Here is a 26,526-nt window from a genome sequence, read left to right on the forward strand (position 1 = left end):
ACATTAAAGTGGGGCTTACACAGAGACACCCTGTATATACTGTATCTCACACAACCCCCAGTGAGAGCTGCACCGACCTCTGTAAACACATCAGACAAGGACAACATCGCAATTATTTATTAAATCAAGGTCTTTATAAAATTGGCGCCATGAATAAAAAAAAAATCAGTGCAATTAACGTGCCGCAGCGCAATAGAGATACAACTAGCAATAGAAACCCCTCTCCTGAGAAAAATGTAGGTCAGGACCGCACTGGCTGCAGTCATACTGCAATGTGCGACAATTATGGTTAGCACATCTCCATCGTCTCACCGCAGTCTGACGGCGCTTCTGTATGAGGGAAATAACCAGAGCGGTACGTGCGTGACGTACAGAGAATCTCTCCACAACCTTCCCCTTATGTCGTATTACATGGCTGACATTCTCCCGTGTTTTGTGTGTTGCAAGACCCACAACACACGGAAATAACCGCCTTTACATGTATGGGTGTATTTATATGTGCCGATGGCAGCATACTCTGTCTGTGATTCTGCAGAGAACTCGCACATTATTTGCTACGGACGACTTAAGAATCGCATCTCACTCGCCATAAAATCGCAGCCCGAGTGTGATGGGGCGTTCACCCCTGTAAATACGGTCTCACTGCCGGACAAAGGAAGCTGCTGCTCCTGTGTGGTGGTGGTGGGGGTCTGGCAGGAGGCACATAGAGGGTCTGAGGGGCGATGCCTCCCTGAGCAGCAGTGGTTACCGATCCGTATACAGTTTTATACCATTACCAGTGTTTGGGGTCCGCACCCCTCCCCCATATCCTGCAGGGGTTATAATTTAGAGTATTTGCCGACCTCTGACAAACGTTCCCGTCTCCCTCCAGTACCAATAGATAGCGTTACTAGAAAAGACCAAATTACCTCCATTTAACGAGCGCCGTAGCGGCGAGAGAAACTCAACCCAAGATCGCGCTTGTAGAAATGTGATTATCTTTAAAAGTACAAAGTAATTTTGTGAGAAAAGTGTGTTTTTTCAATACGAAATTTTTAAAAATGGCATATCCGTGCGAGGAGAGGGTTAAGACGGCTGCAGGAAATAACGAGAGTTTTTTGCCAAAATAGCAGAAAAATAGAACCTGCTGCAATTTTTCTCTCTCTCAGCATCGACAGGAGAGAAAGATTGTGGCGCAAATAGACCGACTGAGAACAATGGCGTCCATTCACATGCGGGTTGTGCGTCTCACAAGTGGGAAACTCGCCTGTGCGGATAACGCCTTACTAAGTTACACGTTTTCTGTGTGCGCACCTTTTCACAAACGCGATCCGCTTGTTCCTCGGCATCAGACGTCTCCCAGAACTTTCCATAATCAAACGGTGTTCTGAAACTTCTTGCTCCTCGGACGCTTACATGAGGCCGGCGTCACGAAAAGTTTCAGTCACAAAAATGTTCTCCCCCCCCCCCCCCCCCCCCCCCTCTGTGCTCCTACATATATGGGGTGTCACTTTTATGGTTTTGGTTCTGCTGACCGTTGAGTGTCCATGTTTAATAGTAACCCTGTATATTATAGCACAAAGGAACTTTGCCATCAGTCTTAAATAAATTCTCTTCATGTATGCAGCTTCTATGCAGAACTGCAACCCGTGGGCATGCAGACTACAGCTCCGGGGGAACAGACTGCAACCCGTGGGCATGCAGACTACAGCTCCGGGGGAACAGACTGCAACCCGTGGGCATGCAGACTACAGCTCCGGGGGAACAGACTGCAACCCGTGGGCATGCAGACTACAGCTCCGGGGGAACAGACTGCAACCCGTGGGCATGCAGACTACAGCTCCGGGGGAACAGACTGCAACCCGTGGGCATGCAGACTACAGCTCCGGGGGAACAGACTGCAACCCGTGGGCATGCAGACTACAGCTTCGGGGGCATTTCATACTAAGTAAACTCTGCCCCAGTATAAGTGCGATAGATCTACTCGGATGCTACTCCGCAGGCGTTTCTCCTCTCCACAATGCAGACAGCGCTATGCTGGTTGTGGCTGTCTGTGAACCCATCAATTCAAACACTATTTTGAGTCCAAGTGCCAGCCGCAATCTGTGTACCTCTGCCTGCGTTTTGCAGGGGGGGGGGGCACTGGCGTGTGCTGGCAGGCTTTGGCTGTGTTCACACGGGATGGATTTTGTTGCAGAATGTCTGCAGCACAAAATCCACATCAAGAAGTCATTTGATGCAGAAATCATCCCCTCATTTGAAAAGGTGGAATCCGTACTGAAGCTCCACGGCTATAATTCATCTGCTGTGGCTGTAAAATCTGCACCGCTGGTCAATTGCTGCAGCGCGGGCCCGAGTACTAAAAATCGCATTGCTTTGCTGCTACTGTAAACAAGGGGGATTGTATGGAGGGTCCGCACCAAAAAGTGATCTGCAACAATATCTACGCTAATGGTGCAGGTTTAGATGTGATGTTCCTGCTACAGGTATGGCATGTGGCGGCAGCTCAGCGCACCTGTCCAACGTGCATCACCACTATAATGTATAGCAGTTTCTGGCAAATTATAGTAAATCTGGGGGGGCCGTATAGTCAACCCTCAATTATGGCACTTGCAGCAAAATTGTGACTTTGACACCAGAATTACGGCCCCAGTCCTTTATAAACATGCCTGTGTTTAGTGTAGTTGGGCATTCCCGTGTTCCTCCCATCTGTGTCCTCCGGATCAGAATACACAGGGGGGTTTGTAATCTGTAACTAGGAATACATAGATCTGCATTGGAGCTGCATACACAAAACAGTAGATTCAACTCTAGAAGTGGCCTTATTTTTGATGCATTACCTGCTAAGGTGGATGTGCCCTCTAAATCCTTACCGTGCCTCATAAAGCCTGGAGCAGACCTCCCATATACAAGTCAGTCCTTTCCCACTGATTGCTTCCCCTACAGAGGGATCACTGCAGAGGCAGCAGCCAATACTAGTTGTGGCGGCCATGACGGTCGGCTCAGCTTCACCGCTAGCGATGGGACGAGTCGGCTTTGTTCCCTTCTCTCCTCCAGTCTCATACAGTACTAAACGTGTCTCTGATATAAACCCGCTCCCAGACCACGTTACCGCACGTACAGAAGAAACTCCACAAGTTCCTGATGATGCCTCTGTCAAAGGGACTGGTGTCCGAGTCGCACTGCTTCAGGTAGGAGATGCGATGGTGGGACATGAACTCCCAGGTGGTGACGTTGCAGGAGATGAGGTACAGGTGGCTGACGAGCAGCAGGATCACCACCACGGTGCAGACCCCGATCACCATGAAGGCCACCAGCAGGAGGATGTTGGCAAGCAGCCACTCGCTCCAGGTCACCGCAGCGTAAAACCCAGACCTGCAGAAGGATGACAAATATAATATATTATATATATACGCCCATATCATCCAAAATTGTACAATGCAAATGGAAACAGGCGTTACCACGTGGGCATCAATAATCCACCCTACAGTACACGCCTGCCCTCTTGTAATCTAACGAGCTACGAAATTCTGTGCTAAATCTGGTATTGTGATCGTACCGACCCAAAGAATAAAGTCACTTTGTTGTAGTGCAAATAAGGGAGATGGAATAAATCCTCCACAGTGCCACCTATTGAAAGGCAGCATTCCTTCAAGTCAAAATCAGATTTTTCAATTCTTTTAATTCCTAGTCATTGTAACAAGGCTTGTGTGAAAAGTCTGACTTTTCTTGAAGGAATGCTGCCTTTCAATAGGTGGCACTGTGGAGGATTTATTCCATCTCCCTTATTTGCATATTACCCAGAGGAGCGTGCGTGGCCATTTGAGTCTCCTCACTTATAGTTGCTCTCCCTAAGGAGAAAAGAGCGTTTGTTGTAGTGTTCATGCCACAAAACAAGACCACCCACTCACTATTCTGCTGGTGGAGTCACTGTGTACATACATTACTTATCCTGTACTGATCCAAAGTTACATCCTGTATAATACTCCAGAGCTGCGTTCACTATTCTGCTGGCGGAGTCACTGTGTACATGCATTACTTATCCTGTACTAATCCTGAGTTACATCCTGTATTATTCTCCAGAGCTGCACTCACTATTCTGCTGGTGGTCACTGTGTACATATATTACTTATCCTATATTATACTCCAGAGCTGCACTCACTATTCTGCTGGTGGAGTCACTGTGTACATACATTACTTATCCTATACTGATCCTGAGTTACATCCTGTATAATACTCCAGAGCTGCACTCACTATTCTGCTGGTGGAGTCACTGTGTACATACATTACTTATCCTATACTGATCCTGAGTTACATCCTGTATAATACTCCAGAGCTGCGCTCACTATTCTGCTGGTGGAGTCACTGTGTACATACATTACTTATCCTGTACTGATGCTGAGTTACATCCTGGATTATACTCCAGAGCTGCACTCACTATTCTGCTGGTGGAGTCACTGTGTGCATATATTACTTATCCTGTACTGACCCTGAGTTACATCCTGGATTATACTCCAGAGCTGCACTCACTATTCTGCTGGTGGAGTCACTGTGTGCATATATTACTTATCCTATATTATACCCCAAAACTGTACTCACTATTCTGCTGGAGTCAGTGTACATTAATTACTTATCCTGTACTTGTCCTGTATTATACCCCAGAGCTGTACTCACTATTCTGCTAGTGGAATCACTATGTATATACATTACTTCTCCTGTACTGATCCCGAGTTACAACCTGGATTATACTCCAGAGCTGCACTCACTATTCCACTGGTGGAGTCGCTGTGTATATACATTACTTATTCAGTACTAATCCTGAGTTACATCCTGTATTATACCCCAGAGCTGCACTCACTGTTCTGCTGGTGGAGTCACTGTGTACATACATTACTTATCCTGTACTGATCCTGAGTTACATCCTGTATTATACTCCAGAGCTGCACTCACTATTCTGCTGGTGGAGTCAGTGTACATACATTACTTATCCTGTACTGGTCCTGTATTATACCCCAGAGCTGCACTCACTATTCTGCTGGTGGAGTCACTGTGTGCATATATTACTTATCCTATATTATACTCCAGAGCTGCACTCACTATTCTGCTGGTGGAGTCAGTGTACATGCATTACACCACCTGCACATGTAGCCACTCTGTCCCAACAGAACCCATTTCGGATGCCCTTTTCAAAGTATGTCTAGCCAATAGTGGACGTGGCCCCTGCAGGAGGCTTCTCCCCCCCTGCAGAGACCCACGGATGCCGAGGGCCTGAGTGTGGTTGGTCAGTGGCAGTAGCAGACCCGTGGACCGAGTGAGATCTGCACAAGGATTATATAAAATACAAAATAGATTTTTGCTTCTTGCTGATCCTTCAGGACGGGATGTGACGGCCGGCATTGTGAAGCCGAGGGGAGAGGAGTGTTGGGCCGCCATGTTCTTCCCGGTGACCTCCGGCCCACGGATGACATATTGTCTGGGATGTAGTAAGAGGTTTCTTACCAAGCGATGCGGACCGCCCAGAGCAGCGCTAGCAGCTGGAGAGCCAAGTACAAGATGAAGACGCGATGGTTCTTCTCCCCCACGCAGTTCTCGATCCAGGGGCAGTGGTGGTCGTACCTCCGCACGCAGCGCTGGCAGGACTTGCAGTGTCGCGCTCTCATTGGCTGCTGTGGGATGAGACAAGACGTCCTGTGTTAAAGGTGTAAAATACCATTGATGACCTTTCACTTGTACAGTGTACTGCAGTACTATAGTATTGCATTAGGGTACTCTACAGCAGCTGCGGATCTACATCTGATTTCATCCTGTGCAGCGCTCCTCTCCCCTCCCAAATACTGCGTGTACCCAGACCGCAGCTCACACCGGGAACTATTAGTGAGTGTCGCCGTCGGTGATCTGATGTGGGAGCGGCGTCACCTGACTGACGCATAACATGAACGAAGGTGGTGGGGCTCCGTAGCAGGCATCGGTGTGCGCTGCCCTCTGGGTACACGCAGTATTGGGCAGCTGAGAGGAGCGCGGCACAGGATGAAATTAGCTGTGGATTTGCAGCTGATTTCAAGCCAAAATCTGTTGGTGCGAATGTCGACTCGGCTTTTGATGAGAAATTGCTGTAGATTTTGCTGCAGAGTTTTCCTCTACATGTGAGCGTACCCTAATGCAATACTTTAGTACTGCAGTATACTGTATTCTGACAGGTATTTTATGATTAATGACACATGACGTGTCATGTACGTACGGCACACATCAGGAAGGGGTTAACCTTACTGACGGCTGAGAGTTTGTTATAATTAGAGATGAGTGAACGTACTCGGTAAGGCCGATTTCGCAATCGAGCACCGCGATCTTCGAGTACTTCACTACTCGGGTGACAAGTACTCGGGGTCGCCGGGGGTCAGGGGGAGGCGGGGGGGGGGTAGCAGCGGGGAACAGGGGGGAGCTCTCGCTCTCTATCCCCCCCACTCCCCGCTGCAACCCCCCACTCACCCACAGCGCACCCGAGTACTTTTCACCCGAGTACTGAAGTACTCGAAAATCGCGGTGCTCGACTGCGAAATCGCCCTTACCGAGTACGTTCGCTCATCTCTAGTTATAATGTATCGCCCGTGCAATCCTATCCCAAATGCAGTCTGATAGCGATTACCTATATTAGTATACTGTAAAATGCCAAGTAATCTTGTAGATATGATACCTTTTAATGTCTAACAAAAGTACATGATGCTATAGTGAGCTTTCCAACCTCTCAGGGTTCTTCCTCAGGCTTAATGACATAGATCCGAAGAGGCGTATGCATGCATGCATGCATACATACATACATACATACATGAAAAGGCACAGACATGGTGTGATTAATTTGCACTTAAAATAATACCAGAACAGGATGAGCAGAGGTGTAAATACTTAAATTAGTCCACTGATAAGGGATTTGAAAGTTTTATGGTCTCTGAATTAGTGTTAGGGGGTCACCAGGCCAGCGTGTTATCTCTGCTATAAATTCCTCATAATCTCAAGTGATGCATGAAACCAGCTCCAATGGTCCTTAGATTGCAACATTCCAAACGAAGATGGACTGACCGCCTTCCAGGCACACCTTGATGCCAATGGGGTGGCTTCTGAATCCGTGCTACAACTCACAAGATTCATCCTCACACAATTATTTCTCCTTTGACAAAGATATTCCTGCAACTCACCGGAACCACCATGGGCAGTAAAATGGCACCGCAATATGCCAACCTGTTCATGGCAAAACTGGAGAGTGACTTTCAGGCCTCCTGTCCCAGCAAACCGCCACATTGATGACATCATCATCTGGACCAACTCTGAACAAGAACTAATAAAATTCCATAAGAGATTCCATGCATTCCCCCCCACCATAAACCTGACATTAAGCTACTCGGATACAGAAATCAACTTTTTGGACACCATCATAAAGATTTCAAACAACTCAATACAGACATCCCCATATGGAAACCGATTGATCGGCCCACATACCTCAGATGGACAGTTCCCAACCTAAACACATCAAACAGTCCATGGTCTACAGCCAGGCCTTCAGATACAACCGGATCTGCTCAACCCAACAGACAGAGAGGAACATTTACACAATCTCAAAAAGCCATTTATAAATCAGGGCTACCATCCCACCCCAATAGAGGACCAAATCACCAGAGCCACCAGGATACTCAGGAATCACCGGAGCCACCAGGATACCCAGGAATCACCAGAGCCACCAAGATACCCAGGAATCAACTACTCCAATACAAGGAGAAGGAAGGAAACAATCGTGTGCCTCTAGTAGTGACCTACAATCCGCAACTAGCGGTACTAAGGAAAACCACAAAGACACTCCATCATACCTACACAAGGAGGACCGTCTGACCACCATATTCCCGGACCCTCCGCTTCTGTGTTACAGACAACCTCCTAACTTGAGGAGCTTTATAATCAGGAGTGCATTACCCTCTGACACACAAAAAGGAACTTATCCCTGTAATGTAAGGAGCTGCAAGACCTGCTGACATGTACGGACCGCGGACAGGATACGGATCCCCAACACACAGCAGGACTATAAGATCCCAGGGACATTCACATGTTCCACGTCTGATGTTGTACCTGATCCGGGGCAGTAAGTGTCCTGATGGGGGAAACGGAACAAAAACTGAAAGCTAGGATGAGGTCTTATCGCCACACGATTGAAGAGGGAAAGACTGAATTCCCTGCAGCCGAGTATTGTTCTAGTCATGGACACAACATAGAACATATGAAGGTTACTATATTAACCCCTTAACCACCGCCAATACGCGCTTTTTTTGAAAAGTCCATACATTACAGCCTCTTTTGTAGCATTATAGTACATCATAAGGCATGACAAATTAACGTACAGCTGAGAACGTATGACAGAGGGGGCAATTCACCCCAATATTAGGAGTTTACACATATTATATCAGGCCTCAGGTTCCCGCCCAGTGATGTGCTTGTTAATGCGGACATCTCTGAATCATTAAAATGGAGGATGAGAGTAAACATGGAGGGTCGGATGTGAGTGGGGAACCACAGACCCCATACCTTGTCACATTTTCCTGGTCATCTGCACCCTTTATAGAGTATATAGTTATATGGAATAATAGAGTTGACCAATTGTCGCCCCATTGACACCGAGGGCTCCCTATGATCCATCCAACGCAAATCTATTACCTTCCAAGCTAAGAAAAATACCTATCTCAAAAATATTCTAGGATGGTGCTGCCAAATCTCATCAACTATCCTGAAGAGGCATATTTCAGGGCTTGTAGGGACCGGGGTATACAAACCCCCCAAGAGGAGGTCCGTGGCCTCTCCCCAGGAGTCTCCAATAACTGGACACTCCCAAATCCTGTGCCAAGGGTGATATAGCAGGTCCAGGAGATGGGAGTACAACGTGGATACGAGGCCCTGTGGACCTGTCAGGGGGTAGTGTGATATAGCGGGTCCAGGAGATGGGAGTACAACGTGGATACGAGGCCCTGTGGACCTATCAGGGGGTAGTGTGATATAGCGGGTCCAGGAGATGGGAGTACAACGTGGATACGAGGCCCTGTGGACCTGTCAGGGGGTAATGTGATATAGCGGGTCCAGGAGATGGGAGTACAACGTGGATATGAGGCTCTGTGGACCTATCAGGGGGTAGTGTGATATAGCGGGTCCAGGAGATGGGAGTACAACGTGGATATGAGGCTCTGTGGACCTATCAGGGGGAAGTGTGATATAGCGGGTCCAGGAGATGGGAGTACAACGTGGATACGAGGCCCCGTGGACCTATCAGGGGGAAGTGTGATATAGCGGGTCCAGGAGATGGGAATGGTGTCTGCAGTGCATGTCTGATTTGTAGGAACCCGAAAAAATGGGTACGAGGTAATTTGTATTTAGCTTGTAGTTGTTCCAAGGATGAGAAAGTGTGAGATGTGTACAGATCAGCCAGAGTTCATACTCCATAGTTTTCCCACCGAGAGGCGTCCTGCATGGGAAGCATCTGTCAGACCAGGGTATACCATACGGGAGTGACGGCCACAAAATCTGTACACTTCTTGATTTATTTAGATCGCCTCCATATGTTAGAGGCCGGTTTATGTATTGGGAGCGATTTACAGGTTAGTGAGGTGGGAAAGCCGATACGCCTTTTAACGGCCTGCATTGGTGGTTGATGTACGAAGACATGGCGATCTCCCTCCATATATCATGTGCGCCGGCTGTTTCTTACAGCTGACACCAGCTCTAATAAGCCGCGCAGATGATCAGAACTGTTAACCCTTTAAATGCCATTGTCAATACCAACAGCGGCATTTAAATCCCCTGAACATCCTTCAGGGGTCCCGTAAAGCCCCACACGATATGATCGCAGGGAGCCGTGCGGGTGTCATGGCAGCCGGTAGCCTTCTGAAAGGCCCCAGGGCTGTCATGGCAGAGTGCCTATCAAGCCATGCCCATGGGGTGGCTTGATAGACTGGCTGCCGGATCGCAGTATGAGGTTATGCTATGGCATTACATAATACTGCAGGAGCGATCAAAGCATCGCATGATTTACCCCGCATGGTGCCCCCCACATGCTGCTCGGGCGAGTACAGTTACTCGATAAGACTGCTACTAGATTGAGTAGCAGCCTTAAACGAGCGTGCTCGCTCATCTCTAAACAAGACGCAATGAAAGATGGCGGAATTTCATTTTTTTTTTCATTTCTCTTCACTTAGATGTTTTTTTAGGTTTTTCAGTCCAATATACGGCACCATTGAAAAATAGAGCTCGCCCCGCAAAAATAAACCGCAGAAGTGGAAGCTCAGCGAGGATCCAGCTGACAAAGCCACACTGCTGCTGTTTCATCTTCTGACAAGTATCTCACCCCAGGGGCGAATGAAAGACGGTCACCAGGACTTTAACTATTGATGACCGACCTTCAGGATAGCTGAGCAGCAGAGCTCCGCCCCTTGGGACCCCCACCAATCACATTCATCGGGCCTGCTGTTCTTGCGGACAGACGGAAGCAGATGACTCCATCCACACCTCAGCAGCCCCGGTTAGTATCGCAGGTGAAGCTCATACAGGATTCAACGCAACGCTAACCCAGGCTGCTGCATTAAAGGGGTGGTCTCGCGAAACCAAGTGGGGTTATACACTTCCGTATGGCCATATTAATGCACTTTGTAATATACATCGTGCATTAATTATGAGCCATACAGAAGTTATTCACTTACCTGCTCCGTTGCTAGCGTCCTCGTCTCCATGGTTCCGTCTAAATTCGCTGGCAGCTTGCTTTTTTAGACGCGCATGCGCAGTCCGGTCTTCTCCTTTCAGCACGAGCCGCTTCAGTGTGCTCCCCGCTACAGCTCTTCTGCGCATGCGCAGATGAGCTGTCACTGCTCGGGAGCGCGCTGGAGCGGCCATTCTGTACCTTCCTCTGTTAGAGGAAGGTGCAGAAACTGGAGCTGCCGTCCGGAGAAGCCGTCCAGCCGTCCTGCTGTCCTGCCGTCCTGGTAAGTGATGGGCCGGGGGGGGCTGTCGCTAGGCCGGGGGGGGGCTGTCGCTGCGATGGGGGGGCTGTCGCTAGGCCGGGGGGGGGCTGTCGCTGCGATGGGGGGGCTGTCGCTAGGCCGGGGGGAACTAGCGCTGGGCCAGGGGGGTAAGTGATGGGTCGGGGGTGATGTTCACTGACAGGTGAAGGCCCCGGAGCCCAGCGCTGGGCTCCGGGGCCTTCACCTGGGCTGAGGGTCTAGCGCTGGGGAGCCGGGGGCTAGCGCCAGTTACCTGCTGCCTGGCGGTGGGTGACTGGTCGGCGGCTGCGGAGCGTCTGGTCGGCGGCGGCGGGGCGTCCGGTTGCCATGGAGACACAGCTGGCAGCGTCTCGGGAGCGCGCACGTCGGGCTGCAGCGAGCGACGGGGAAAGAGCCGGCGGCCATCTTGGGGAAACTTTTATAAGTTGCTGAAACGCTGGAACGGTAAGTACAAACCAGCTAGGAAAGTCATTTACAGGGGGGCTTAGTAATGTATGTTTAATTAGGGGGATTGGGCAAAAAAAAAAAAATCACTGCTTCCTTGAGACATCTCCTTTAAGGACAGAGCCGTCTGCTTCCAGCTTTGTCCGTTGGTCCAATATCAGCTGATCGGCAGGGATCCTGAGCGGCGAAGCCCCACTGATCAGCTATTGACCACCTACCCTTTAGATGATAAGATTCAAGCTGACTGAAGCCACCACTAGGGGGAGCTCACAGTGTGCAGATTTTCACAGCTTCCTCTAGTGGCAACTGCTGGCAGAAAGAATTTTACATCAGCTATAAGTACTCACCCACGGCCTGTGAGGACCATCTACAGGAGTGCTGCTAGTAACAGAGCGGCTGGCCGAGTCTCATACTGAGCCGGGAGTAGTTTTATCATTAGTGAGGTTTTTTACTTCCATTGTTCCAACTATCAATACATTTAGAGGGCTCGTCTCTGTTCATATGTCCTTTTAGGGCCAAAGGCCATCAAAGAGAGGAGACCCCACTTGGGACCCCCCAGCTGCTAGGTACCAGTCCACGCACACTGCCGCCATCCTTGTAGTAAAGCGATGGCCGCCCTGTAATACTCCATTTCTCCAGCATCGGCTGTGGCTCCCCTGAGGGGCCACAGTCTGAAAGGAGCATTCGAAATTAGAAAGTGTTTTATTTTTTGTTCTTTCATAGAAACAGCGCCGCTCTTGTGCCTGGTTGTATCTGGTACTGCACTGATTTGGGGGTGATTTGCTACCAGCCCATAGATCAAAGTGGTGATGTTAATGGAAAACCCAGAGTGAAGCTGATCTACATTCCTCCTTACTACGTGCTGTAGGCTCCGCACCTTTAACAGGCAGTATCCGCAGCGCCTCATCCGCACCGCGCCGGGGTTCTGCGACGTCGTCTCCTGCTCTTCCTGATAGAAGACAACGATGATATTATTCTGCGGCTGCGCTCTCACAGCCGTACGGTATAAGAGGAGCGGTAAAGCGGTTCACCTTCTCATCGCAGTCGGTCAGCACATATCCCGGGTCCATGAGCGACACTCTGTAGTACAGCGCCGTGGAGCATGTGACCAGCGTCACGAACAGGAGCGGCTGCAGGTGCGGCCAGGCGTCATCCTGGGGAGAAACATCTAAAAGAGAGAAGAAATGGTTAAAGCAATGAAGCAAAGACACGAGCGCCATATGATGCCTAAGAATACCCGCTGCTGGCGGCCGCGCTGTGCCAACCTGAGCTGCGGTCATTTTAGTGCAACAACAAAAATGCAGACAGTGTGGATATTCTAGCTTCCTGCAGCCACCACTAGGGGGAGCTCACTGCATGGAGTTATACAGCTCTCACTGACCTACATAACATCAGTATCCAGAGCTCCCCCTAGTGGTGGCTGCACCAAGCTAGCCTCTATGTAACCTGTTAATAACCATCACCATTAATGGGCCGCATTCTCTGCTGGCCCTCCTTAACGGTCATGTGATTACAGCTGGGGAGGCCCTGTGTAGTCCCGCTTGGGACACAGGACCCCAGAACGGTCTGCCCACTGCGGCCCCCCAGGACGGGTTTACTACACAGATGAGGACGTTATTCGGGTTTATTCGCTTTCGACTTTTAAAACATCTTTGAAAACTAATTATTTCCTGCCGCCGTAACGTTATTCTCCGTTGCGGCGCCCCGCGGCTCGCTGTGGTGGGACGTCCGGCCGTTTCTCCCCTCCCCCCTAGAAGGTGTCGGATGTGGTGAAGCTGTCTCTCTGTGATGGGGTTGGGGCATCTAAAGACCGTCGGGAGCTGCGCCTGCAGTCACACGCGGCGGCCACTAGGCGGCGGTCTACTCCGGCGTCCGATCAGCTGATCAACCAGCGACAAGCGGTCAGCAATAGTATTCAGAATGGAAAACCCCTTTAAGGGCCGCTGCTACGGGCGGACTGTCTGTCTGTATCGTCTACGGCGCAGGTGCGGACGGCGCCCCGAGCCGTGACGTTAGATTGGTGCATTTAAATGCGTTTTCACGCAGACTGATGGTTCACGCGAACAATAAGGAGTCGCGGCGCGGCCTCGCCGGTCCTGATTGGTTCTCGCCGGTCCCGTATTCACCAACCAAAATCATCCATTTAAGTCTGCGGGGGTAAGGAACCTACGGCTCGTACATGCACCGGGGCCACCCGACCCCTCGCAGTATCAGCAGGCAGCGATACTTGCCGGTGCGGTGCCGGAGCAGCAGCAGGGTGAGGCCGCCGGTCAGCAGGGAGTGGGCAGTCCTGACGCCGCAGCCGGAGCCCCACACGCTGTGGAACATGACGGCCCCAAGACCGCGGACATCCCGCCAGACCGAGCAGGAACGCGGAAGTGTCACCATGGCAACCGCACCGGATTGGTTTACAGTCAGCGGATTGTCATTGGTCAACTGAAGCCGGAAGTTGTGGGCCACGTGGGCGCCGACCAATCAGCGCTCATTACAGTGTTACGTACAGATCCACGTGATTGTATGTAAGAACTGCAGGCTTACAGAGCTCCCCCTAGTGTCCAAGAACATAGAGGTCACAGAGCCACTATACCAATGCCAGCCACAGCGCCCCCTAACAGAAGCTGCCAGAATTGCCCACTGGTTGGGGACCCCTGCTGTAAATAATACAGACAGCACATAGTAGACCATTCCAATGATAGTGTTTAGAGTGCAGCTACCTCCAGTGATTACAGGTGACATCTGCCTGTAGTTATCTGTTTTTGCTTTTCTTCTCTAATTGGGCCCAGACCGCCATGAAGACATCTTCCAGGCTGAACTTGTCTCTACATGCTTCCCCATCCAACCGCTGCACCCAATACCCAATCTCAGTGTCACCCCTCTACTACAAGTGCCCCTTCTATAACCCACAAAGGAATAGTGCGCTCTCTGTGGAGCAGCAAAGCAATAGCGCCCCCGTCCCCTGCAGGCCGCAGATCAGTCGTGAAGCTAGGGCTACACAAGGTCACGCCACCACAGATCACTGATCTCACACGGCCATTAAAGGGAACGTGTCCGCAGGTTCATTGTGCCCAAACCACGGGCAGCGCTCACCCGGGACAGGTATGCCTGCTGCCACCATGTAAACACACTTCGAAGTTTGACTCAGAACGCAGCTCAGAGCCAAAGTGGCGGGCAGCGCCGGACCCCCGACCAGCAGCATGTTGACTGACAGTTCTCTCCACTTTTCGTGTATAGGGAGTTGTCAGTCTACATGATGCAGACAAGCAGAAGCCGCAGCGGCCGCCTCTTTAACTTGAATCAAACTTCAAAGTGTGTTTATTCTGAATGGCGGCAGTAAGAGGCGGTCATCTGAACCATCCATATAATGTACAGAGTCCGGAAGTGTGCCCCAGCCTTACCTGAACTTGGACTATCATCCACATGTGTAATGCTCTGCGCTCAGGTCTGCAGACCTGCGGTAAGGCTAGGCATACTTACGGACTCTGTGCATTATATGGATGGTTCAGAAGACAGTGTGGACAGCCTCTAACATACACAGGGGCCATGGGCATATCTGTGCCGGGGCCATGGGCATATCTGTGCCGGGGCCGTGGGCATATCTGTGCCGGGGCCGTGGGCAGATCTGTGCCGGGGCCGTGGGCAGATCTGTGCCGGGGCCGTGGGCAGACCTGTGCCGGGGCCGTGGGCAGACCTGTGCCGGGGCCGTGGGCAGACCTGTGCCGGGGCCGTGGGCAGACCTGTGCCGGGGCCGTGGGCAGATCTGTGCCGGGGCCGTGGGCAGATCTGTGCCGGGGCCGTGGGCAGATCTGTGCCGGGGCCATGCTGCTTGCAAATCGGAGACAATGAACTCGCTGACAGGTTACCTTTAAACTCAACGAAGACACAGTGTGAGTCTCAGTCCCACAAATCGCTGGAGTTTGGAAGACATCAGCCTGAAGATGTTGCGCAATAAGTCTTATCAAACACCCCTGACCTCCCTGAGCTGCAGGTGTCGGACGGGCAAGAAGGTGCCAGGCCGCAGGTGTTGGGGGGTGAGGAGGTGCCAGGCCGCAGCTGCGGGGAGGGCAAGGAGGTGCCAGGCCGGGTGCTCTCCACACTTGGTCAGGAATGTATGGCATCCCAGCACTGCTTGATGGAAGAAGGTGGAGGAGACGTCTTGTTTCCTGCCAAGTAGAACAAGTCAAACTGATTAACCTCTTGTCTTCCCTGTGAAGAATACTAGAAGATTTCCAGCACCTCCCTGTGGACAAACCAAGATGGACCATCAATAGTTTACAATTGGACAACCCCTTTAATGCTTTCTGCGGGTACATGCACTGACCGCCCCTTCATTAGAGCCCCCGGCCCTCTCATGATTGGAGCTTCCCCATATGGAGATTCTCTCCGTGACCCCGGAGTGCAGCATAACATCACGTAACAAGTTCTCCGTGGATCCATTTCAGTGTGAATCCACATTAGATGGGAAAATCCAGCGATCTGAGCGACTACCAACAAGGTCTGGTCATCGATGCTGGACTAGCCGGGGCGGGGGGGGGGGGGGGGGGGGAGGGGTCAGCGATGTGGAGAATATACAGAGAATGGCATGATCGAGAAGAGCATCCAGCGAAAACGGGACCCTGTGGATAGACACAGGTTATCGCTGAAAAGGGGTCATAGGAGGATGTCAAGAATCACTCTGCCCAGTGAGGAGCAGCCGAATACAACACTGGTGATCCAACTGTATCCAGACACACAACTCACCGTTCTTCAGCACGGATGGGCTATAATAGCGGACGACCAGTTCCAGCGCCATTGTGTCTAGGAGAAATTGTATCCCTGAGCCATGCAAAACCATCGCCCCGTCAGATGAATGCTGACTCCTGTCACACGGTGCTGATGGGAGGTCCGAATATGACCCCCTTCCTGTCAGGCTGGTGGAGAAATGGCGTGGGGAATGCTTTCTTGGCACACCCTGCGTCCTCTGATACCGACAGTTCTGTGGTTTAAGTCTATTCAGTGTAAATCTCAATGATAAAACTGTATGCAACAAGCTCCCCCTAGTGGTGACTGCAGGTAGCCAGAAACAAACACGTACTTCAGCACTTGCACACTTAATATCTGAACAACTCTCTTAGCGCCCAATTTGGTGACATTTATGTGGGCCATCCGCCACGTCCAGACGACCCTTAATGGCCGCTCCTCCTGCTAAAACGCCTCCGCATGAATGGGAAAGCAGCGATATATACGGTTACTGAACCACCTCGGTCAGACGGGAAATGGACGTGGCGGACGGCCCACACAACTATGATCACATTGTGCGCTAAGAACCTTGTACTATTATACGGTTGGTAGAGACAACCATTGTGCGGTTTTCTGCAGGGATTCGGTGTCGGAGTGCTGCGGCCGCGGCTTCTGCTACTGGACTCGCTGCAGCCACGGCTTATGTGCTCCTTCACACTTAGGCCTCGACAAGCAGGGATTCCACTTGGGGAATCCCACGGAATCCGGCAGTGACCCTGCGTACCTGTGTGCAGGCAGCGTCCGCCTTCTCTGTACTGCCGCTGGTCCACACGGCTCACCATCGGACACGAGCAGTACAGATCTTTTTTTTTTTAACTCTTGCTTTTGCTAAGAAATATGCAGTCCATCCGCAGCACCAATTGCGGACGGGTCGCAGGTCGGATGGCTTCCATTGACTTCAACGGAAGCCGTCCGTGGGGGAACTGCAGTAAAATGGAGCATGCTGCGTGTGCATGAAGAATCTTTTTTGCATTGCATGCTATGGAGGGTTATTGCTGCGGAATCCAGAGGCGAGCAAGCAAAAGATTCCCCCGCACACGGATTTACTCTGCGATGTGTGACCGTACCCCAACAGTGATGTCATCCTGCTTTCCCAGCCTCCTGAATGCCACATTCCTCTTCTCTTACTACAACAATCCCGTGCTCCAGTGCCCCTTCATATTTTGGGTCTGGGACGTAATGTATCCCTTTGTGGAGACCACCAGTTGGCATGGGGAGTCTTATGCAAATGAAAAATGGTACAGTACCTCCACAGCGCCACCTTTTGGAAGATAGCGACCCTGTAAGGTTATGTCAAGTATAGGATACACACCAAACCTGAGTCTTCCTCGGCTGTTTTAGGTTTCTTGCCCCTCCTCTGTACTAAGTAGGTTTCTGGGTGACGCGGGTCTGGGAGGGGGCTACTGTATCTTCTTATAGAGACCACTAGACCACCCACCTTCAATAGGTACCGCTGTATTGGCATATTTCCATGTGCATTCATAACCAGGAAGACGTGAGACTCTATGGAACCAGAGTGACAACCTATGAAAGCCCGGATGTGCCCCCCAGGGTCTGGTTGGCGGGTGGGCGTCTGACTCAAACGCTTCGTCTCCTATCAGCCCGACTTGTTTTTTCTGGGTATCAGCTGGCAGGAGATGGAGTGTCATGACACTGACCTAACACTGTGGTCACTTCTCTATCTAGTGACCATGGGGGGCACAGACAGTGGCAATACACCAACATGTTTGTAGTGAGTCGACCCTCTTGTACAACATGATCCACTTAAAGGGATTGTGCAGGATCAGAAAAACAGCTGTTTTCTTCCACAAACAGCGCCACACCTGTCTATAGGTTATGTGCGGTACTACAGCTCAGCACTATTGTTTCAATGGATTTGAGCTGTCTTCCCAGACATCACCCATAGACAGGGGCGGTACTGTTCCGCGGGGGGGAAAAAAAAAGTTATACTTTTCTAATCTTAACCCCTTAAACCCAACGCCAAAGAAACCCAACACACAGATTGTTCCTTTTACATGGGACTTTATTATTTCAGTTCATCAATTGAGGCTTTTACAAAACACGATGCACAGTAGCACTGCACAACTAACTTACACCGGGCCTTACTATACCCAGTTGTCCACCACGCCCCCTGCAGGAGGTAACGAGACCTAATCCGGGTAGAACACCTATATAAATTAACAACACTAATTTCAGTCAGCCGCTGCGGAGGACGGTGAATACGCTTTCAGATAAAAAGTTGCTAAAGAAGTTATGGAGTGGACGTGGCACAAAAAAAAAAATAAAATGGCGGACCGCTGTCCGAACGTCAATGTGGTGAGTCTATAGGTGTTCAGGAGGCCTGCAGTGGATCGCCTGTCCATGTCGACTTTGAAATAAGCACCCAAAGATCTATGGCTAGAAAAAGTCCAAAAGGAATGGGTAATACAAAAAGAGCAGGGGCGGTCCGACACCGCTGCCGCGCTTCTGCCGCAGGCACAATACAAAGGGGAACGCTTTCCGTAAGTCCCTGGTTAAGTTCGCTTTGCTATTGCCAGTCCTCGTAGGGAAGACGCAGATGCCGACCCTCTAAGGAACACTTGAGAACAAGCAAAAAAAAAAAAAAAACAAATGGGGGAGGGGAAGTGTTAAAAAAGGAGACAAAGAGATAATAAAGTTACATAATTATAGGGTGGAGTAAAATCCGTGGCGGTTCTATTGCTTCCGCCGGCGCGCTCCGCCATGACACCTCATCAGCCGTGCTCACGCAGCTTTAGTGAATGAAGTGTCTCGGATGATTAAATGTAATGGACGCTGTGAAACACAACCTAATAGGAGCTGAGGCGCCAACGTTGTGGGTGCTGCCGGGCGCCCCATGTAAATGATGAAGGGTCTATATTGTGGGTGGAGCATCCTCTTAAAGTGTCCGCCTCTCTTGTATATACACAGACATATTAGCTTTGTCTATGACTGCGGCTCCTTTTACACAGAGCGATAAATAATTTGCGCAAGCGTTGGATCGTGCAGCCTGTTTAGAGATGGCCGACCACTTCCCTGACTACCGGATGCAGAGTAGAGCATCAGCAGTGTAAGACATGCTGTTCTGATTGGCCAGCGCTGCTCACATGAGTAGGGTGGGCCAATGAAAGTGACGTGTAATGCCTGAGACTACCACTATACACTGTGCATCAGGTTGTCATATTTCTACTAGTGGCGCTAAGGGTGCTGTAATGGCGGCCATATTAGTTGTCACTAACTCCGTTTACGTTGCTAAAGCCCGGAGATTGAAAGCAATCAGTTTCCTATACTTAGGGAGCGTCTGGGATCTGTTTTGGAGAAGCACTCTGTAGACCGCAACGCCTGACAGTGGCTTCATATAAACATAGCTATCATATGTATATATAAAAGTGAAGGTACGTCTTAAAGGGATTGTCCACTTGTAAATTACGGACGGCCTATCCTCAGGATAGGTCATCAATAGTAGATTTGTAGAGTTCTGTCACCAGTGTTCTGAGGTGTGCAGGAAGTAGACAGTTCAGTTCCCACTGCAGTGGCCAGGTTTGGTATTGCAGGCCAAGGTGCAATTGAAAAGACTGTTGGTACTTGGTCTGCACTACCAAGTCTGGCCACTGCAGTGGGAATGGTGCCATCTGCTTCCTGCAGAGATCACCTGAAAGCACAAGTGCACAGGACCGGCAAATAACTGACACGGACTACTGCCAATCGGCTATTGATGACTAGCCCATGAAAGGGCCATCAGTAGTTTACAAATGGACAACTCTTTTGAGGACTGCAAGACAGATTCTGAGACCAAGGTTGGTTTGGCACAAAAAACCTTGGATCATTAAGATTACAAAAAAATACTAATCATAATTCATGTTGGGGTACAATGTAAAAGTTTCCATATGCCACCAAGTAATACTTCCAGGAAGCTGAGATACAGGGAGCTATTTGCAAGAACCTCATACAGTGGAACCCATGGCTACGTTGGGATCACTGTTGATTTCCTTACCCTGGCTCTGGGGTTATCCAGGGGAAAAAAGCCAACTATTGCTGGCCTATCTCCCTAAATCTGATCACTGGGACCACCACTAATCAACAGAATAAGGAGACAGTGGTGTAGGTGCAGCTGTGCAGGATACTGCAGCTCAGCCGCAGTATCAGGCAGGCATACATACAGATATGCTGTTTTCTCTGTATGTCAGTTCTGTAGGTTCAGGGAACACTCAGGGAGGGTTACGCACTGCGTTCTTAACTATACTATGGGATTGCGTTATAGCTGCTGAACACAGCATTGGGACAGACCTTCCAAACGGAAATGAACTGAACCCTTCACAGTCATTAGTGGAATGGACTCCACGTTGGTTTCCGTTTGACAAGGGTTCATTTCCGTTAGATTTGGAGTATAGAAAAACGTATTTCACTATTCTGTACCCTTAATATAACAGAAACGAACGGAATCCCAGTCAAAGTGGAGTCTATTTCCCCTACTAACAGTGAACGGTTCCGTATGGGGGTTCTATCACAATACTGTTTTCGGGACTGTGATGGAGGAACTCACCGCCCCCCATGTAATCCCACTCTGTGTGAATGCTCCCTTAGTGCCAGGATCCCACATACAGGCTTTAGACTTTGAGGCCAAGTTGTTGAAAACCCTGTCGTGTGAACACAGCCTATGAACAGTGCCCCCTCTTGTTCATGGACTGTGTGTGGTATTGCAGCTCAGCTGCATTCAACTGGAGAGTAGAGCCGTGGACCAGAATGGCGCTGCAATTTTTTTTTCTTACCCTAGACAAGGTAGGTAAGCCGCCATGATTTTTGCAGGCTCGCTTGGCTGCGAGGACGCCATACCCCCGACGTACCGTAACCCTGTGCAGATAGGGCAGACATTTTTTCGCCTCCTATAGTCACTACACTACATGCATGTTTTACTACCATGATGACTGCAAACATGTAATACATAGAGAGCTTCCACTGGTCAGATTTAGGTAAGAGCACATGATTTTGACGCGCCTACATGGCGATGGCGTAGCGACCAAAAAAATATTTTAAAAAGTACCAACAAAAATACAGAACGGACTACAGTGAGTGGCGATTTCAAGCTTATGCAAAATTTGGCTTGGGCCATTCCAAAAAACAGCACAAGGTGCCCCGTCATTGGCAGCGGCCGCGTACAGTTTCTGCTCTTTTGTGTATTGGTTCTCTTCAGGCTTCTCACATAGCGTAGGGCCCAGCGATATCCTCGCCGCTTTCGTCATGTGCCACACCTAGAAAGTGAGGATATTCCATGCCACGGAACACTTCCCGATATAAAGTTGTACGTGTTGCCTCTTGGAAGGTATTGATTCTTCTTGAATAGTCACCTATAGGTGGCACTAGAGAGTTTTCTGAAGAGCGATTTTGTAAAGCTGAATGTATGGGTTGCAGACAACGTATGGCGTTCTGTAGTGCGAGCGGGCATTTCATCTACGCGTGACACTTGCCATACATGTTGCCGTACAGTTGGGTATGAATCGTGCCAAGCTTTGCGGTGGTGATCTATGCCCATTCTCAACAGCTGGAAGTACATAGGGCTCAACAATCTGTCAATCATCTAGTTTCGGGTTGTGTGGTTGCAACCGTCAGTAAGGTGTTAGGAGCCCATCTTCTTGGTGGCTTTATGACCACGTCCCCGGCCCGGAGGCTTTCAGAGAAGTCTACACAAGATGTTGGGTTATCGGTGGGGTAATAATCTTACTTACTTGGTTACCGCTGTAGCGTTCTCTAGGAACCACACCCAAAATGAGAAGATAAAACACTAATAACAAAAGTTTCTTGTGCAAAATAAGTTCTTTCTGGCGCCTGCGGTAGGTACGGGGTGCAGACGGGGCTCCCCCTGGTGGTAGAGCTGAATAGAGGTGTTCTCTGTGGAGAGGGGCACAGGACGATCGCTTCTTTATAGTAAGGTGTCCATGCTTTCTTCATTATAACTACTGCAATGCTCAATCACTTTACTGGAAGAAAGAAATAGGAGATGAGAGATATAATAGGGATCAGCATAGAGGTGCTTGTAAAGTAGTCCGCCCAGTTATAAAGTGATGGCAGATGGCTAGGATAGGTCAGGTCCAACCCCTGGGGCCCCCACAATCCTGAATGTGAAGGTGCCACAGCGCTCTTTTAACACTGAGTCCACCTCTAAGTAGCCAGGTCCCCACTCACCTGTAGGGCTCTGCTGCTGTTTACTGCACAGCTAGGTGGCGCTGTGCCAAGACAAACAGTACAGGGGAGTCAGCTGTAAATGGTCACTGCAGCCCCTTCTTGGGAGTCCCAGAACCCCAATGATCACATATCCTAGTGATACCATCACTTTACATGATGGGAAGACCCCCTTAATACCACAATCTTCTCACGGTCGCAGCGGAATCAAACCCGAGGACACTGCTTACCCGTCCGGGTCTTCTATTTTCTTCACCGAGGAGGTGTGCGGAAGCGCCGCCGCACATGCGCAGTGCAGGTTTTTTTTTTAAAACTCCTACTTTCTAACGGAATCTGCAGCCCATCTGCAACTGAATTGCAGACGGGCAGGAGATCCGACGGCTTCCATTAACTTCAATGGAAGCCGTCCGTACGGAAATGGCACTGAAATGGAGCATGCTGCGATTTGTTTCCCAGACCAAAAGGTCCGCAAAACAATTCCGCATACTTTAATTCATCTGCGGACGCCCATGCTTCCCTATAGGTGGCTTGATTTGAAAATCTTCCACACGGATTCCGCAAATCAGATCTGCCTGTGGACATTGGGCCTAATGGAGCCGCCCAATGGGACAACCGCTTTCTGTTGGAAAGTGCCCAAATGATAAGCAGAAGAGTCCTAATAAAATGTCAGCGCCACTCTGGTTAAAAGAGAGGCCCACGAAAGAGTGCCACCATACTACTGACTCAGTATGCCCTCAGGTTTTTAACCCCTCCTGCCCCACGATGTACATATACACGACGGGAAGGAAGAGGTTGTTCCAAAATGTCATGTAGATGGCGCTGGCTTAGAAGCTGAGCTTGCACTATCTGCAGCAGGAGCCAGCTGTGACTGACAGCCAGGGTTCTGCTGCAATGGTGGTGGATCAGTGAGAACACAGACCTCGCCGTTAACCCATTAGAAGCTGCGATCACTGTTGATTGCACGATGCACGAGGTTAACAGAGGGAAGGGAGCACATCCATAACTAAACGTACAATAAACTGAACACACTATTTATATCACACTGAAAATGCTTAAAAAAAACGGACCAGAGCCCCATGTCCCAACCCCCCTTCCTGTATCACATCTTGTATCCAAGCTAGAGGCGGTATAATAGGGTACTAGAGCCTCCATGCCCGTCCGTATCACATCTTGTATCCAAGCTAGAGGCGGTATAATAGGGTACTAGAGCCTCCATGCCTGCCGTATCACATCTTGTATCCAAGCTAGAAGCGGTATAACAGGGTACTAGAGCCTCCATGCCCCCTGTATCACATCTTGTATCCAAGCTAGAGGTGGTACAACAGGGCACTAGAGCCTCCATGTCCACCTGTATCACGTCTTGTATCCAAGCTAGAGGCGGTATAATAGGGTACTAGAGCCTCCATGCCTGCCGTATCACATCTTGTATCCAAGCTAGAGGCGGTATAATAGGGTACTAGAGCCTCCATGCCCCCTGTATCACATCTTGTATCCAAGCTAGAGGTGGTACAACAGGGCACTAGAGCCTCCATGTCCACCCGTATCACATCTTGTATCCAAGCTAGAGGCGGTACAACAGGGTACTAGAGCCTACATGCCCACTTGTATATCCAAGCTAGTGGCAGTACAACAGGGTACTAAAGCCTCTATGCCCGCCCGTATCACATCTTGTATCCAAGCTAGAGGCGGTACAACAGGGTACTAGAGCCTCCATGCCCGCCTGTATCACATCTTGTATCCAAGCTAGAGGCGGTACAACAGGGTACTAAAGCCTCCATGCCTGCCCATATCACATCTTGTATCCAAGCTAGAGGTGGTACAACAGGATACTAGAGCCTCCATGCCCGCCCGTATCACATCTGGTATCCGAACTAGAGGTGGTACAACAGGGTACTAGAGCCTCCCTACACAGGGTCAGTCCTCCACTATAAATGGTCCTTTTGCTCTGATATGTAATCATCTACTTACATCAATGTTACTATCATTTATCTCCTTCTTGGTACCTGCTGCTTTTTTCTTTCTTACAGTGAGTGTATATTTTGGGGTTGCTTTTGGTGCTACATTTATTCGCTGTTGTGCTGTAGGCATCCAATTGCTTTCTGTACAAGAAAACGATTGGCAAACTGCCTATCAGCACAATATGTATAGGTTTTTTTTTCTTATTGGGTTAAAAAAAAACATGGCATACAGGGTGGCATCAAACCTAAAACTGGCACAGATAGCAGTGACAGCCTGCGCCCTCTACTGCCGGTATTGCCGGGGTGGTGAACAATACCTTGCCATATCCTTGGTTTCTTGGCGTGTAGTGGTCATTTTGAGCGCATCTATTAGCAGAGGAAGTCCTCCTTCTTTGATCAACAGGGGGCAGTACTTGTCCGCTAGGGGAAAAAAGGAAAAGTGAATGGACCCTCGTTCTATCACAGATCAGTATCATTGTGAATTTGCTCCCGGTCTCTTGTGTACCTGATCGCTGGCCATCTGTGATCATATATACAAGCTACATGCCATCCTCTCTGCTCATTACATTTTACTGCAATCATCTAATCTTCATTTGTATAGCGCCAACTTATTCCACAGCCGGAGGAACGGACGGATATTTGTGATGAGGTGCAGGTGGCATGTTCGGGCCAGAGATTGGATGTGGGGGGGTAAAGGCGAGGTCCGAGTCCAATGTCTATAGTAAGTACATTTATTTCTCTGTCCTCCCCACCTTACTTCTCTTACCCGATTATTTTCTTGCATCAGCAATGCTTCCTCCATACAATCTGGCATTATACCTAGTGTTAGGGCTCTTACCCGCTTGCGTTTTTTTAACGCGATTGTCAATGGGGCTTTCTAATGTTAAAGATGCATCCCAAGTTGGTGCTTCTGCGATTTTTGTGCCATGCGACTTTAACATAAGAAAGTCCCATTCACAATTGCATTAAAAAACCGCAAGTGTGTGTGAGCCCTTATATTGGATCTGGCTGTCCTCAATCAACTAGAGGCGTTCGTTTACTGAAGTCATAGTTATTATCTTCCACAATGACATTATAATAACCTCTGCCTGATGTGAGGAGAGGGATGTAATACTCACAGTATACAGATACGAGATTGTACAGGGCCCACGTCGCCCAGTGCTGACTCACAGGAGAAACGCTCTGTGGCAAAAGCCGGAGAATTGGCTCAAAGGACCTTCAAAAACGGAAGCAAGGAAATTAGAAATCAGTACCAATACGTCACAGGAGTTCTGGTGCGGCTATAGAAGGGCTCTAACCTGGCATATAAAAAAAGACAGCCAATATGCCATGATACATAGCCCCCATGCCAGGCTGGCAGGCCTAACATATGGGAATGATACAGGCTGAAATGTACTGCAGTGGTTGAGATTCAAGGTAATTCCAATCCCCACTATTTAACCCCTAAGATGGGGGTTAAATGGCATCTAAGTGGTTAAACAGAAGGGAGGCCTTCCTATGTCATTCCATGCCCCACCCACCCCATGCCAAGATTATAGGGTGTTAATGGTTGGGAGGGGTCTAATGAAGGACCCCCAAGATCTGCCACTTTTATACACCTATTAGGCACTGATGGAGGCAGGGTACTGCAGTGTATTATCTAGGTAATCAATAATCCTAGTGGGATTTAAGGTAAAAAATGCCTAATAATATGTTGAAAAATATATGTAACAAAAGAAAAAAAAAACACAACAACCCCTAAAACGCTTTATTATGTCAAAATATGTATAGAGGGGGAAAAAGTACATCTAATTGGTATCGCTGTGTCTGCAGTTAAAACAAAAACGGGTGGGTGATAGAAGTCTGAGCAGTGGGGGCTCTCACCACTGCGACCCTCACTGACCTACCCCCTCTCCTCCTCACTGCAGGCTTGTTACATCCACCCGTAGTGAGGAGATTGAATATACCAACAGTCGCATGTGCGCGGTGCCGCTCCATTCAATTCCCTGGGGCTGATGGAAATAGTCGAGTACAAGCGCTCTGCTATTTCCAGCTGTGAAGATGAATGGAGCGGCACCGCGCATGTCGACCATTGCCACATTTAGTCTCCTTCTCAGTGCGGGTGGGTGCAGAGAGCCCGCAGTGATGAGAAGAGGGGGGACACAGTTCCTCGTTCTTGGGATTGGTGAAGTTCT

At 49.6% G+C, this 26,526-nt stretch overlaps 2 protein-coding genes across 3 annotated transcripts in view; both read right to left on the reverse strand.

The window, feature by feature from the left end:
- Positions 1-1,456: 1,456 nt before the first annotated feature.
- Positions 1,457-13,817, reverse strand: ZDHHC12 (zinc finger DHHC-type palmitoyltransferase 12). 2 transcript variants are annotated; one of them, XM_066580361.1, is made up of 5 exons: positions 13,676-13,817; positions 12,476-12,612; positions 12,322-12,393; positions 5,479-5,645; positions 1,457-3,354 (listed from the first exon to the last, which is right to left on the reverse strand). In XM_066580361.1, the coding sequence occupies exons 1-5, from the start codon at positions 13,770-13,772 to the stop codon at positions 3,039-3,041; spliced, it is 789 nt and encodes a 262-aa protein (XP_066436458.1). In that variant the 5' UTR covers positions 13,773-13,817; the 3' UTR covers positions 1,457-3,038. The 2 variants fall into 2 exon arrangements, with proteins under 2 accessions (XP_066436458.1, XP_066436459.1); XM_066580362.1 differs by lacking the exon at positions 12,322-12,393.
- Positions 13,818-18,222: 4,405 nt separating this feature from the next.
- Positions 18,223-26,526, reverse strand: part of ZER1 (zyg-11 related cell cycle regulator) — a 33,149-nt gene continuing 24,845 nt past the window's right edge. The window contains exons 14-16 of the mRNA XM_066580364.1: positions 25,471-25,568; positions 24,670-24,772; positions 18,223-22,192 (exon numbers count right to left, since the gene is read on the reverse strand). Of these exons, the coding sequence (XP_066436461.1) occupies positions 22,135-22,192; positions 24,670-24,772; positions 25,471-25,568 (259 nt within the window). The 3' untranslated portion in view covers positions 18,223-22,134. The remainder of the gene's footprint in view (positions 22,193-24,669; positions 24,773-25,470; positions 25,569-26,526) is intronic.

Source organism: Eleutherodactylus coqui, chromosome 10, assembly GCF_035609145.1.
Source record: "Eleutherodactylus coqui strain aEleCoq1 chromosome 10, aEleCoq1.hap1, whole genome shotgun sequence".
Taxonomy (NCBI): domain Eukaryota; kingdom Metazoa; phylum Chordata; class Amphibia; order Anura; family Eleutherodactylidae; genus Eleutherodactylus; species Eleutherodactylus coqui.

Coding starts and splice junctions, on each gene's coding strand:
- ZDHHC12 (XM_066580361.1), bottom strand. CDS start 13,772: ATGTTCCACAGCGTGTGGGGCTCCGGCTGCGGCGTCAGGACTGCCCAC. Junction 12,613..13,675: donor GCTGCTCCGGCACCGCACCG/GCAAGTATCGCT, acceptor TCTCTCTTTTAG/ATGTTTCTCCCCAGGATGAC. Junction 5,646..12,321: donor GCGGATACTGCCTGTTAAAG/GTGCGGAGCCTA, acceptor CTCATCCCACAG/CAGCCAATGAGAGCGCGACA.